Raw genomic sequence first — 16,357 nt, forward strand, 5'->3', positions numbered from 1 at the left:
AGATAGCCCAAATTATGAAAATATCGTAATTTCCTAATACATAAACAATTGACTATTCCACAAAAACACACACCGACAAGGAAATATAATCAAACTTTTATTTGGCAACGTTTGACCAGTTTGGTTCCAAAATACATGTATTTCTTTAAAAAAATAGTCCAATATTATTGAAAGTAGCAACATTGCATCTCAAACTCGGTCCTGGGGATCCCAAAGGGTGCACGTTTTTGTTTTTACTCTAGCACTAAACACAATGATCTGGCCTAATATGTATTACTGATTTAAAATGTACATTTTGTACACTTTATTTTGTTTGATTATAACAATATCAATGAGGACAACTTAATCTACACAATATCAACAACCAGATAGCTTTTGTTATTCATTAGGATTGGACATTTCTTTGGTGGTCAACATGTAGCTAGACAATAACAACAGATATTTAACATTCTAAAAACATACTTGATTGTACTTACATAAAATAATCCAGATTTTGCTAGTTATTTGTCATTGATCTACACCCTGAACTTGGTTATTGCTTTTTGGATAAGCCAATGTCGTTGGTATCATCTATGATGATATGAGGAGGCATTGGAAGGTTAAGAGATGTTTGAAAGGCACTCTTGGGAGGAAAATAATCTGTGGTGTTTGATTAACTTGTTTACACGATCCAAAAACTCTAGGCACAAATGATCATTTGGCAGATGTTTTGAATATTGTTGTTTCTCACTTGTAGTGGGCAAATAATACACAAACGAATACACAAAATGTATAAGAAAAAAAGGCATATCATTTCATAATTAAGAGTACCACAACTACATATCCTTTTTTTAATACAGTATTTGACCACATCCAGCATGGCATTAGGGTGCATATATCTGCACAGGCAGTGCATGATGTCTCTGACTGAATTTGAAAAGGTACAGTTGTCACTTTTTAGCACAGTCTTACTTATAAAACAACAAGTGCAATTTTGTCATTTAGTATTTCAAGAAAAACAGAAAAACGTGTTAGACTGGACCAAATATTCTAAGAGCGACAATATAATATACTTTTGCTGAGTAGCCATGCATCCAGTATGTCTGCATTCAAGTGACCATAAAGGAATTAATCTTAAAAAATGTGGTCCCAAATGATCAACTCAAGAAGCTTTTTAAAGCTTTATAACATCACTGTACGCATGCTATTAATGGTATTCAGAAAAATACATTGATATAATGTATATAAAGTCTCAAACTTTATGAAGACTTTATTTATTCTAATATATTCAGTACTTAAATGGAGCGGCATTTTGCTTTGTTGGCCATTTTACAGTTAATAATACAAACATTTACATATGTATCAGTTAAACATCTAGTATGTGAGCATATACTAACTGGTCATATATCATGGAACATGTAAGGTTACATTCTGTTGGCATTCTGGATTTGACTGTGAACCGTATAACAAGTAGCACTGAAGTTTATCATGATTACAGAAGAGGATTGCATAGCGAGATTGGAAGATTATTATTGAGTTATTTTACAAAATGCTAATAAAAATAGTTTGAGCTGCTTGCTTTTTGTGTTTGTTTACGAAAAAGGCACAAAGATACAAGTGTCCTGAGTCAGATCAGGCCATGCAGGCTTCTGGTTTGAAAAAAATAACCACTTTATTCATATTCATTTGGAATGACTGTAGTACTCTACAGTATTTTGGTAGTTCTCGCTCAGAACTATCAGACAGTGGTTGACATACAGAGAGATACTCAGAGTCAGAGAAAAGGCGTAAGAATGTCATGAAGTGCTCATCAGCAGAGTCCCTCCATCATGGTGCTCGTAGCTCCCCCAGTCTGGTGTAGACATCCTCTGCCTGACTCAGGTCCTCAAACACAGGCAGCAGGTGGAGCAGCTCAGCATCCTCCACATCATCAAACCAGGACACCACAGGAACCTGAGGGAGCATCAGAGAAACTATTCACTCACTTACTAATGCTTTCTTTGCAGTATTGACAACTGTATATTCTTGTCGTATATAACAACTAAATCCAAAAGTTAAGTGGAATGTAAGGTTAGAATAGAATCAGAATGCAGTAGAATCAGAACTAGTATCCTATTAATAATCACTTTGAATCCTGAAAGAGGTCACATTTGAGTTGACAGAAGTTGAATGAAACTCAAACTCACAGCATTCTCTGGGTGGAAGATGTAGGAGGCAGGAGAGTTGTCTAGTATGAGGGTCTTATGGAGCTCTCGGCCCAGCAGGCTGAGATCTTTGACATAGCATCCCTGGTGGAACACACAGGACTCCCGGAACAACCGTGCCCGGAATACCCCGCACTGATCCAACAGGTCAGTCACTGGATCTGCATACTGGGGTCAGGCAAAGAAAAGGAGGAAGACCAGGATCAGGGAAGGGAGGAAATGGCAAGAGGAAGAAGGAATGGGAGTTTGGTCAGGACTAACAAGGTGTCATCAAGGCACCAAAGCTACTAATAATGTAACTATGGGTTAGATTATGGAATGTATGCTAGCTCATAATATGCAAATGTACAAAGCAGTCTTTAGTACTACAAAGGTCACCTAGTGCATGGGGAAAAGGCTACGGAGGATTGTGAAAGAGAAAAAAGTAGTAAGACTTTCTAAACTAAAATACAAGAGGTTTTTTCATGAAGAACAAAAAATAAATAGGCCAAATGTCAAAACAAGATAAGGTTTCGTTAGGTCTTTTCAGCTTACCTTGGCAAGACTGGCAGTGAACAGAATACACTCAAACAGCTCTCCCATTCGTTGTAGAAACTCATCCACATAAGGCCTCTTCAGCACGTATACCTGAAAACAAACACCTGGCATGAAGCTTTGGTAGCTCTTTTGCCTGTGTAGTAACAGACATTTCTACTTGTTACGAAGTATTTTAGCAATTGCTTTATAAATGAACAGTAATAAAGTATCTGGAAGAAAATATTTGGATGGTAACATTAACTCTTTTCTTCTTCTGCTGTGTCCATTTTGTTCCCATCTCAGTTGCTGGTGGCTGGTTCCTGAAACAAGTAATCAAGAATAGGCCGTGCAGGTGTTAACCAGCCTATCCTGGATTACTTGAACCAGGCAGAGGCCCATGGAGAAGAATTCCAAACACCACAACAGTTCTCATGTTGACCTGAAGTGCAAGTTTTGCATGTAGTTTTGCATGTACAGCAGACTCCAGTACATTTCAATATATAGAGTTTAAATATTATCTCTGGTGCATTGCATTGGTGAGCAAAATGAAGTGAACTGACTAAGCTGAAATGAACTGTTTACTTCCTTTCCCATTCAACTTTTGTCCAGTAGAGGGCTCATACAGCGCCCATAACAAACATCTGTCCTGAGACACATCCCATTTTAACCTCGGCAAACACTGACCATAACACACACACAATACCAACCCACCCACCTCTACAAGCACACAGATAACATATTCAGATGAGAGATTTTACCTGGTGTGTGGTCCCCTCAATCTCCACAGGCACTATGAAATCTGCATTACTGATAGGCTGAGGAGAGAAGGAACACCGTGGAAGATTGTTGTTATGATGCTCCTGGGCTTTACAGTTATACTGTATGTAATTACATAGGATCAAATCCCTAAATTAAACGCTAAACTATAAATCATTCCGTAAATCAAACAATTCACTTTTTTTAATGTAATTCAAAATTATAATTAATTTCATGAAATATATTTTACATTTGCATTGCATACAAACACCCCTTACAAAACCACATGTAACAGTGAGTGGGTGGAAAAGCGGTAGCTACCTTGAATGAGCTATGCACCAGTGTCTCATCCAGGTCTATGACCACACATATCTTCCCCTGGTCCTGGGGTGTCATCTCAGGCAGCAGGCTGGGCCCTGATGACAGCTGTGGCAGAGGAGAAAACAGGGGACATACAGGGTCACTATAGCTGACACAATCTCCAGCCAGTACTACAGAGTACAGTACAGGACTGTGCAGAGAACACCACATCTTACCCTTTTTACTAGGCTTTTCTTATGCTTAGTAAACACAGTGCCTCACTCTACAAGCACAGGGAATAACTGCAGTTGAAATTAAATCAAATGTTATGTCACATGCGTGGAATGCAGCAGGTGTAGACTTTAATGTGAAATGCTTACTTACGAGCCCTTTACCAACAATGCAGAGTTAAAAAGTAAGAAAAATGTGCTAAATTAAAAAAGGAAATAGGAACACAATAAATTAACAACCAATACCATGTTAATCTGCAGGGTTACGAGGTAGTTGAGGTAAAATGTACATGTAGGTAGGGGTAAAAGAGCTCTAACAGTGTAATAATACTGTAATAATAGAATATCAGAATAAATTCAAAGACACAAACAATACCCATGCTTCACAACAGCTACAGCGCTGCCTGGAGGACACTAGGTAATGTGAACAAAAAGAAGCGGCAATTGTACTGTTTGTCCCTCTTGAGATGCCGAAGCCATTTCTTCAATACAGTCCGAATTAAGATAACTCCAGATATATGTCATTCATTTTTACGTTTTTTCCGAGGTGGTCTTAGTCACGCAATTTTACATCTAAGATGTTTGGTGCAGTATATCTCAAGTGGAAATATTTGCATGAAAACCGAGTTGTTTCTCGTTGAATGACAACAAAACAATTGATTGAAGAATTTCTACTGTTGACCAATTACTGACGAAGGGGTATATACTTTGGCTACTGAGCTTCGGCTTGTGTCAGAAAAACTTTTTGTGTGCACGAACGGCCGATAAACCCTTGCCGAAGACCAAAACATCACAAAATGTTGTTTTAATATAAGCAGGAACTGTTTGGGATGGGAAGCATGAGGACGCCTTTACATGGCACTAGCGCCCCTACACTGACAGCCTCACTAGTGGCTTGTGGGCAACACACAACTTGTCATTCCTCTGTACACTTCGGTTATGACGTACCAGGTACAAAATACTGTACATATCTAATATCTCCAACATGAACTGACATGCACATCACATTATCCACTCTTTGTAGGCCCACTCTGCACCACTGTTTCGCCTTAGTGGATTGCAAGGCACTCAGCTGTCTTATCATCATAGGAGATCAATATGAACTGACCTAAACTACTCTGTATCCGCCAACGGTCATGGTTATAGTGTTCAACAAGTTCACAACAGGTGCAGCAGCCATTTTATATTGCATCATGCTGTTATAACATCAACGGGCAATAATCCCACAAATTCTCACAGGGTATTGCTCAAGATAGGAAAGCAATCACTTGTGTAGTTATTGTCTGCTTATATATTATTTTCCTGTAATAAGCATGGCAGAGTTGTTAAACACTTGATGAGGAAGATGACAGTTGTAAAATAAAAAGAAAGCTGAGCTAAGCCTGACCGTTGTTTGGGTTTAAAAATACTTAGCTAAACTGTATACACAAGATTCATGTCCTATAAAAAAAAGTATAAAACTAGCCAAATTACAATGTGTGAAACTTTGTGGTTAAAACTATTCATTTGTAATCTGCTTAAGCGGTCCAAACAAGCTTTGCAAACATAGCAAAATGCAAAAATGACACTTTAGGCTACATAGTAGTCCCACACTTGGTTGAAATACAGTAAACTACAGCCCATACACGCTATATGGATAATTACAACAATGCAGCCGAGATGTTGAGAATAATATATTATGTTACCTTGACAACGTCCCCATTGTCCTGTGGCCCCAGCAAGGCATCTTGTGAAGGAGATGGTGGATTCCGGGCATCCTGTGCTCCTCTGAGGCAACAGAAGAGTGCTTTGAAGATGTTACAGCTCCTAGGCTTCTTCAGAGAAGATCTGCTCACCTCGCCTGTCACAAGACCAAAAAGAAGAATGCTGTAGGCCTATGACACAACCAAGCTTTTGATCAAAACTCTGAGTGATATATGGATTTGTCCCAAATGAAAATGCTATTCACCAACACATTATGGTGATTCCACCTGCAATGAAGGTTCTTATAATCCAGGTACAGATGTAGGATTTTTATTTGATCCCCCTGTAGCAGGAGAACTTTTAAAACTTGGAGAATATTTTAAGTTTAAAAAAGCTTTTGAAGTTTGTAATTTCCACTTTGACATTTCAGACTTGATTTTCCCTTACGAAAAAATGTATCAACCCTTCCATGAATTTCATCCACATTTCTTTTTGTTGCAGGATTATCTTCCTGCTGTAGCAAACTGGCTCAAGTTAAGACCCTACATCTGTAGATGTTAGGGAAATGTATGATGTGAATTTCTCAAGATTTTGCCATAAAGTAGTTAGGAGGATTTCCCCCATTTTGAGAGACATAGTTACTGCACACATGTAGAATGAACTCTGTGCTCCCTTCACGAAAGGCTTCCCTCTACACTACAGAGATGCCAGCCAGCCTGAACACGCACGCACGGACACAAGCACAGTTGGACAAACACACACAAATAAAAATCTGCCTTTAATGAGGTTGCTGCTGCTGCTGGAAGCTGGAAGAGGTTGGTACATGTTATATAATCATTGAGAGTGCGGGAAAACCCACACTCTTCACCAGGCAGTGACTGAGTCTCAAATGGCACCCTAATCCCCACAGGGCACATGTCAAAAGTAGTGCACTATATAGGGAGTAGTGTGTCATTTAGGATACGGTCGGTAACTTCTGCTGTATAAAAAAAAAAAAGACAGACAGAAAACATTCCAACCGTTTCACTGACTCTCCTGGAACAAGATCTCTGGTTGGAGTGGAGCGAGCTGAAGCCAGTCACACCTCAATGCTCCAAGCCCCTTTGATCAGTCAATGTAAAAATGTGTCATAGTTCACAAAGGTTACACCAGAGGAGGCAAATAGCATTGGATATGCATAGCACCGCTGGTAATAGTATATAAAAATCGAATGCATGGATGGCTCTGATATACACAACACACAGATGGCTGTACTGACTAAAGCTATCAAAGGGATTAATTAAAAAAACGGATTTAAAAAGAACAAGTGTGATTCACACATCTGAACACTGACTCTCCTGTGAGGATCCAAAGATCCGGTTACAGTGGATCAGCTCTACAGAGCAGAGGGGGGGGGATTGATGTGTGGATTTTATGACACCTCACGTCGATCGTAAATTGTAATGCAGCGGACCAACTGCTTTCTGGTCTCTAGTTTGGGAGAATGGAATGTCATTGTGTTACAGAAGAGTGGCCACCCAAAACTTCAACATCTAACAATTGGACAATATATTTCAACATCCGAACGATGGGAATGATGAGAGATGGAATATGGTGATGTCATTAAAATGGATAGAAAAACGTTATAACGGAAACATTGTAACTTGAAGAGCTTGTACACTGTGTATATCAGGTTAACATCTAAACGTTGTAAAAAAAAAATTATGATTAAATATGAGAATACTTTTGTGAAGAAAGCAATGTGATTTTAGCATTCTAAATGATAATTGTTTTTCCATGCAAAATTATGCCGTCAGTAGCCACGCCCAAGTGAGCTCAGAGTTCGTGTCAGTGTGATGGAACCGCCTTTCCGACCAGAGTGCTTAAAAGGACTCGCTAACGAAATTTACATCAGACCAACGTGACAGACAGCGTGAGCTGAACGTTTCGAAATGGTTGGAACCTATGAAAACTAGACTAGAGAACGTGAGGCTGCGGTCCACACGTTGAAATGGTTAGAAACTTTGGAAACCAGACCAAAACGTGCCGAGTCGCTGCTGGCGTGTAAAGTGGTCGAGAGCTGAACCCTTAATAATCAACTAGGGATCAAGCAGACGGACGGTGTAAACCGGGCATCGCAAATGGTTAAAACTACAAGACCAGACAGTGTGGAGCGGTGGCTACACATTACGAAAGGGTTAGAAGACCTGAAACCCTCAACACGAGTGAAGAAGGTAAAGACTAGACCAGAATACTCACAGTCTGCAGCTGTGCATGTAAAAGTGGTTCTAGGACATTTAACTCTCAACATGTGGGGGAAGAATAGGTCCCTCTGACCACCGTAGGTATGTCTGAAGTATCTACACTAACAAACACTCCAAGATCAAATAAGCATAAGGAGATTGTGACCTCTGGTGGACAACTAGAGACTTATATCGAACCACACCCCATAGACAGACTTAGTGGTTTCAACAGAGAGACGACAAAGACATCTACCATCTACGCATAAATATATACATTGCCTATCTTATTTGAATGAGTGGTCGTTCATGTGCAAATTATTCATATTTCCGTGAGTACAGCTTCCAAATGTATGTACGATATGTTCACTCTCTTTATCTTTCCCCACCCCCTTCCCATTGTGTAACAAGCAGTCCAAGCATACCATGTCTGTCCACTAGGGACTTTTATCTCATGTAAGTGTGTATGGTATTCTGTGTTATTATTTAGTTAGTTAATAAATAAAATGATTAAATCAATGTGTAGTACTGAATATTCAAAGGGATAGGGTTCTTGCAGATCCAGGGATATTGCAACTGATGAGGTAATAATTAATAATTGACTGTTATTGATGTAAGAGATATCTGTATATCTTTAGAGTTTAAGTCAGGAGATAGTAACTCGTTAAATAACTTTTCCTGTGGTGCCCCAAATTCCTACTGAGTTAATTGTTACATGACTAATTTAATAGAATATCAATTAAAACAGTTTGATAAAATAGTAATCGGATTAATGATAGTCACATCACGACAACACTCATCATTCTTGTCATATTTTGTGAAGTAGTGTTAGTTATGAAACTCTCTCCTGATTCATAACCTCAAGCCTTGATACTAACTTTTAATTTCCCACTTATCATTCTCTTCCTTTCATCTTTGGGGGGCGTCTGCAGCAATTGGAATGATGATACTTTTGTAGTGTATGTGGACACCTGCTCGTCGAACATCTCATTCCAAAATCATGGGCATCAAATATGGAGTGGGTCTCCCCTTTGCTGCTATAATAGCCTCCACTCTTCTGAGAAGGCTTTCCACTAGATGTTGGAACATCGCTGAGGGGACTTGCTTTCATTCAGCCACAAGAGCATTAATGAGGTCAGGCACTGATGTTGGGCGATTAGATCTGGCTCACAGTCTGAGTTCCAATTCATCCCAAAGTTTTTCGATGGGGTTGAGGTCAGGGCCTGGCCTGTGTAGGCCAGTCAAGATCTCCCACACCGATCTCAACAAACCATTTCTGTATGAAACAGGATAGGACATTCCCCAAACCGATGCCAAAGTTGGAAGCACAGAATCGTCTACAATGTAATTGTATGCTGTAGGTTTAAGATTTCCCTTCACTGGAATTAAGGGGTCTAGCCCGAACCATAAAAAATCTGCCCCAGACCATTATTCCTCCACCATCAAACATTACAGTTGGCACTATGCATTTGGGCAGGTAGCTTTGTCCTGGCATCCATCAAACCCAGATTTGTCCGTTGGACTGCCAGATGGTGAAGCATGATTCATCCCTCCAGAGAATGTGTTTCCACTGCTCCAGAGTCCAATGGCGGCAAGCTTTACACCACTCCAACTGACGCTAGGCATTGTGCATGGTGATCTTGGGCTTGTGTGCTGCTGCTCTGCCATGGAAACCCATTACATGAAGCTCACGACGAACAGTTATTGTGCTGACGTTGCTTCCAGAGGCAGTTTAGAACTCGGTAGCGAGTGTTGCAAACGAGGACAGTTGATTTTTACGCACTACACACCTAAGCACTCATAATCCCGTTCTGTGAGCTTGTGTGGCCTACCACTTCACGGCTGAGCCATTGTTGTTCCTAGACATTTCCACTTCACAATAACAGCACTTACAGCTGACTGGGGCAGCTCTAGCAGGGCAGAAATTTGATGAACTGACTTGTTGGAATGACGATGCCATGTTGAAAGTCACTGAGCTCTTCAGGACAGGCCATTCTACTGCCAATGTTTGTCTATGGAGATTGCATGACGGTGTGCTTGATTGCACCTGTCAACAACGGGTGTGGCTGAAATAGCCAAATAATGTTGTTCATATAGTGTACATAACTAAGGAATTGGGGAAGAGTGTATGGGAACTCAAGATAAATCTTTTTCACTTGTAAAAATTTAAACATGTGTTTAAAGGCTAATTCCTCTAGGAATTCTATAGGATTTTACATGTTGAGTTCATAGAGTGATACATTCCAATTCCACTCCTGTAAAAAAAACATTGTCTATCTATATAAAAACATACAGGACACTGGGCCCTCGCCTGGGTGACATCATTCAACACATATAGAATATAATAAATAGAATAGACAGCCCCTCCCTGGGTCACAGGAAACAGATATGCCATGGGTAACAGGTTAAAAATGATGTAACTTAAAGCACTTGTGGTAACACTATTTGAAGGGTAAGGACTTCAAAGGCACTTTCGGACGGGCCACGGTAAACGGCAATTGAACCGGGAGAAAATCTGCCTACTGTGTGTAGAGACTAGAGGTCGACCGATTAATCGGAATGGCCAATTAATTAGGGCGGACTTCAAGTTTTCATAACAATCAGAAATCGGTATTTTTGGACACCGATTTGGCCGATTCAATCTTGCAACCTTACAGTTAACTAGTCCAGCGCTCTAACCACCTGCCTCTCATTGCTCTCCACGAGGAGCATGCCTGTTATGCGAATGCAGTAACCAAAGGTAAGTTGCTAGCTAACATTAAACTTATCTTATAAAAAACAATCAATCAATCATAATCACTAGTTAACTACACATGGTTGATGATATTACTAGTGTATCTAGCGTGTCCTGCGTTGCATATAATCGATGCGGTGCGTATCGTTGCTCCAATGTGTACCTAACCATAAACATTGATGCCTTTCTTAAAATCAATACACAGAAGTATACATTTTTAAACCTGCATATTTAGCTAAAGGAAATCCAGGTTAGCAGGCAATATTAACCAGGTGAAATTGTGTCACTTCTCTTGCGTTCATTGCACACAGAGTCAGTGTATATGCAACAGTTTGGGCCGCCTAATAGGCCAGAATTGTACGTAATTATGACATAACATTGAAGGTTGTGCAATGTAACAGGAATATTTAGACTGGATGCCACCCGTTAGATAAAATACGGAACGGTTCCGTATTTCACTGAAAGAATAAACGCCTTGTTTTTTTGAGATAATAGTTTCCGGATTCGACAATATTACTAACTTAAGGCTGGTATTTATGTGTGTTATCATGTTATAACTAAGTCTACGTTTTGATAGAGCAGTCTGACTGAGCGATGGTAGGCAGCAGCAGGCTCGTAAGCATTCATTCAAACAGCACTTAAGTGTGTTTGTCAACAGCAGTTTATAACTTCAAGCCTATTAACTCCCGAGATTAGGCTGGTGTAACCGATGTGAAATGGCTAGCTAGTTAGCTGGGTGCGCGCTAATATGTTTCAAACGTCACTCTCTCTGAGACTTGGAGTGGTTGTTTCCCTTGCTCTGCAAGGGCCGCGGCTTTTGTGGAGCGATGGGTAACGCTGCTTCGAGGGTGGCTGTTGTCGATGTGTTCCTGGTTCGAGCCCAGGTAGGAGCGAGGAGAGGGACGGAAGCTATACTGTTACACTGGCAATACTAAAGTGCCTTTAAGAACATCCAATAGTCAAAGGTTAATGAAATACAAATGATATAGAGAGAAATAGTCCTATAATAACTACAACCTAAAACTACTTACCTGGGAATATTGAAGATTCATGTTAAAAGGAACCACCAGCTTTCATATGTTCTCATGTTCTGAGCAAGGAACTTAAACATTAGCTTTCTTACATGGCACATATTGCACTTTTACATTCTTCTCCAACACTTTATTGTTGCATTATTTAAACCAAATTGAACATGTTTCATTATTTATTTGAGGCTAAATTGATTTTATTGATTAATTATATTAAGTTGAAATAGGTGTTCATTCAGTATTGTTGTAATTGTCATTATTACAAATAAATACATGTTTAGTTTTTTTTTTATCGTCCGATTAATCGGTATCGGCTTTTTTTGGTCCCCCAATAGTCGGTATCGGTATTGAAAAATCATAATCGGTCGACCTCTAGTAGAGACCAGCGGTCCTGGTTGTTGTCAGCTCGAATGTTGTCATTAAAACAATGGTTGACAAGATTAACTCTGCTCATTGGTCAACCTTGTGCATCGGCCGCTCAAGACTTCAGCTAATTTCATCTTTTGGTGCCTCGAGCAGGGCCAGCGGCGCCGCTCATGGGAGCGAGCACCAGGAACCACACTGCTTGCAAAACTGCTTGTGTTTCGCTGCCCAACATGCCCTACTCCCATTGAAGTCTATGACACCTTTGGAGCTTACCACTGCCCGTCTGTAAGCATCTTAACACATTCATAAAGAAGCTCTTTAGCATTTCAGTAATGTCATTGTCAACAACCACAAGTTGAAATCTGCAGTATTCATGTTAGAGATGGGCATAAGTACTTGAACGGACGTCAAAGCTTGATCGTTAACCAGAGATACATTTTCTTCAAATAACATAAAACTATTTGGTGGACTGTGCTTTGTGGCTGCCCAAACAGGCAAGTGAAATTGTCCCGAAAAATGTTGACATTTTGTCTTGAAGCCAATGTTAATTTGCTTTGACTCTAGTGTTCCAATTGCACATCTGCATTTGCGGAGCACAACAAAAAAAGAAACCAACCCAAGCATCGCACAGTTCTTCTCCCTAAATTCCCTTTCCCCTCCTTGTGTCATTCACTCGATTGCCTTCCGACCGCTCACTACACACATGCGTGCTGAGTGTGCACACAAGCTCCTATAGAAATAACTGTCTATAAAAATGTATCTAACTGATGGGATACACAAGCTATATACTCCTTGCCAGATGATGACAGTTTTATCACAAATTCAAAATGGACTGGTTTATTGATGTTGGAAAATATGCATTCCAACAATGAGCTGCAGATTAGGAATAATTGTGTCCCATCTAGTTTCCACTTAGGCTACTTTGCAAACTGCTAGTGCCATTTAGAATTAGTTAGCCTAGGCTATAATCCCCCTAATATAGACAGGTTCCACACTGAAAATATGCAAAAACATTAGTTTGATAAAGACATATATTTTCACCAGAAACATTAAGCATTCATTACCATGCAGTGTTCAATGAATTTTAGAAAATTCTATTCTAACTGGCCAAATTGATCCCCGTTTCAAATGAACACTCTTTGAGAATAACTTTCCCAGACTCGAGATGCGCATCACTTGCACTGGCAACTTTTTCATTTGGAAAAATATTCTGATATATTTTATTCTGTTATATAACATCATGTTTTTTTACAATAAAATGTGTGTCTTTTTAAAAAGATTGTTTTCCACAATATAATATAACCAGTTGATAGTATGGTTTCAGTAATTTAATCTTAAATGGCACTTGCTTTTTTATTGACTGAATATGGCAATTTAGCAATTAGGATTTGTTATCTGTAACGGTTATGATAAATGAAGCATTGTTGCACACTGTTGGCATAAACGTATAGATAAATGTGCACATATGTTTTTCCAGTGCAAGCCTTGTGTTCTAAAAATATACTTTTTTCCATTGGAGATCTTGGGAAAAAAATAATAATGTGAGTACTTGAACGGTCAAAAAATGTAAAATGCCCATCCCTAATTCATGTGGTTGTTGGCATATGCATCTATGAAATGCTAATGTATTGTTTCTGAAAGCATTATTAATGTGTTATGAAGTCTCCCTTATGTAGGTACCCTTCAAATAAAGTGTTACCAAAATCGTTTAGGGCTGACATGTATAGGCATATTACCCAGCAGTTTACAGCTTACTTAACTGTAAACATTATTGTTGTTGTGGATTTCTTTATAAACACAAACATAACATGCTAGTGCCAAAAAGTCATTTTAAAGGGTAGGATAGCCTATTCCTGAATATATCGAAACAAAATTCTAATAAATTAGAGAAAAAAAAACTATCTATAATAATCAAATAATCGAATCTATTAGATTTGTATCTGTTGAGCAAACATAGGATAACCCTGCTGCTCCTATCACACATAATCAGGTATTGTAAATCAACCATAACCATACAGCAGTACCCTACCCTCCAATTCAAACCGGAATGCCTGAAGCATGAAAACAAAGATTCTTTGAAACCGCGCTTTACAATGGGCGGCGGAGGGCGTGTGCTGAGGGGGGTGTGCTTGTGCATTCCACTGTCAATATCGACCGCGGCACCTGGCATTTCTACGGTTATGTTTTTCATCCGCAACCGTTGTTGGTTTAATTTCCAACAGCAAATTGTATATCATACACCTGCCAATCTTTGTATTGTATAGGCCTGTGATGTGGTATTTTTATAATAACATTAGGATAGCGTGCCACCCTGCGCGCATTGATCTGCCTTGATGTGTCTCCAGCCTGAGCCTGCGAACAAAAACAAGACATGGCTGTGCTGTGTGTATGGCTGCCTAGAGACATATGTGACAAAGTAAGAAATGGAACGGCGACATACACCAGCTGGACAGATATATGAAAAACACAGGGTAGGCTAAATTTGACGTTGGTTTGTTTGAACATTTTTGATCGATAGAAATACTGTAGCATCAACAACTGAATCATTTGATTGGTCTTGAAAATCCAATCATGTAAAATGGGAAATAAATATTGATTTGAATTGTTTACAGTAGGCAACAAACAGTGACTGAATATTATTGGCAACCTTGAATTCGTGATGACAAAAGACATGTAATGCGATACGGTTTTTCAAATAGCCTTTACTCTTACATTGTCAAAAATGTGTTTGTACCAGAGGGGTTTTCCCCTTCCAATTATGCAGGTGTTCCATAATACCTTTGAAAACCAATCCATGTTCAGCATCAGTTGCATGTGGCGGCTTGAATCATCATGAAATATAATATTGATATTCAACGTAGTCTATTTATATGCCAGATTAATCCAATGTGTACATATCCGAACGTGAAGGAGAACAGTGAGCTCTAGAATGTCGCGCGCAATATCCGCGACGTTGGAACTGTCAAATGGACGCGCTGGGAACATGTTTGCATCAACGTTAGAGTGCTTTCATTTGATTACTTAACGAAGCTCCTCCAAATCAAACTAACCTTTACCCTTCTAGTTAAACCCATGATTAATCCGAACAAACAATAAAAACCGGAGCATATCATATTCTTACCTGTTTTCGGTGACAATTGAATGTCTTCTTTTTGCACTTGAGTGATGATAGAACTTTCCATCTGACAAGCACAGAGCCCTCAAAATCCAATCCGTTCCCCAAACAGAGATAAGCAGCCTTCATTAGGTTATATTGACAAGTTACTAAATGATTGCCCTGATAACTGTCATCCGTGGCTTTGTTGGATATGGAAGACGCTACAATTCATCACCAACAATGCTTCTTTATTTCTTGCTTCTTCTGGGAGGGGCAGGGCGCTTGGATATGTTTTCGTCTTTGCGTTTTCCTCGGCTGCGCGTCTCGGTTTACTTTATCGCTAGTATATTTCGGAACCGAACGGCCCCTTCCTGTCTCTGCGAAGACCTCACTTTTCGCTCCAACAACATGGAGAATACAGGCGAAAGAAGAAAAACAACCGAGGAAATGGGGCAAGGGGCGGTTTCAAGTTCCCCTTACTACAGATAAACAACACCGTCAAATTGATATTACCGAGAGGAGGAAAAGAAAACAGATTACATCGGCGGACATATTTCTCAAAAAGAGAATTGGTTAGGAATATAATTCGATTTTAAATGTGAGATGTATTTTTTTTTCTGTGCTTTGTTTTTCTTCGAATGGGACACCAAGGGCGCCTTGAAACCGTTGCTCGTTTCGGATTGGATCTTTTCAAAGTGGGAGTTGCAAAGGCATTCCTCTCCATTCTGTACACTCCACACCAAAATATGTTCCAGAGCTGGTTTTGTTACGACTGAGTGTGCATTCATGATTGTAATAAATTGGACAAGTAAATTAAGCAATTTTTTTCTTCAATATATCATCATTATAATAATCATGTTTTTATTGATATTGTCATTGATAATAGTATACATCTTTAGTTAATTGAGACACAGGACTTCAGTAATTGCAGTAATGACTAAGAAAAAACAGAACTTAAGCATTCAAGTTTATCCACAGTATATGATTGTTTCCTTACAAATAAATACTCAATTTTTGCTAAATATAATGTTTATGTCCATCATAACTAATGGTAATCTGTTTAGTTGATTTGTTGTAATTTTCCAGCACTCCAACATGACAACACTTCATCATAGACAGATGAAGGAAGAGGTAGCTAGCAAAGTTTTTTCTGTCAAATGCAGTGCTGCACACAACACATACAGTGCATTCAAAAAGTATTCAGACCCCTTCACTTTTTCCACATTTTGTTACTTTACAGCCTTA

At 39.3% G+C, this 16,357-nt stretch overlaps 1 protein-coding gene across 1 annotated transcript; it reads right to left on the reverse strand.

The window, feature by feature from the left end:
• Positions 1–84: 84 nt before the first annotated feature.
• Positions 85–15,755, reverse strand: LOC109908286 (carboxy-terminal domain RNA polymerase II polypeptide A small phosphatase 2). Its single transcript, XM_020506890.2, has 7 exons — positions 15,137–15,755; positions 5,671–5,825; positions 3,777–3,881; positions 3,458–3,514; positions 2,718–2,810; positions 2,166–2,351; positions 85–1,932 (listed from the first exon to the last, which is right to left on the reverse strand). Exons 1-7 carry the CDS (start codon positions 15,195–15,197, stop codon positions 1,807–1,809), a joined length of 783 nt encoding a protein of 260 aa, XP_020362479.1. The 5' UTR covers positions 15,198–15,755; the 3' UTR covers positions 85–1,806.
• Between the last annotated feature and the right edge of the window lie 602 nt (positions 15,756–16,357).

The sequence above is a fragment of the Oncorhynchus kisutch genome, linkage group LG17, assembly GCF_002021735.2.
Source record: "Oncorhynchus kisutch isolate 150728-3 linkage group LG17, Okis_V2, whole genome shotgun sequence".
Taxonomy (NCBI): domain Eukaryota; kingdom Metazoa; phylum Chordata; class Actinopteri; order Salmoniformes; family Salmonidae; genus Oncorhynchus; species Oncorhynchus kisutch.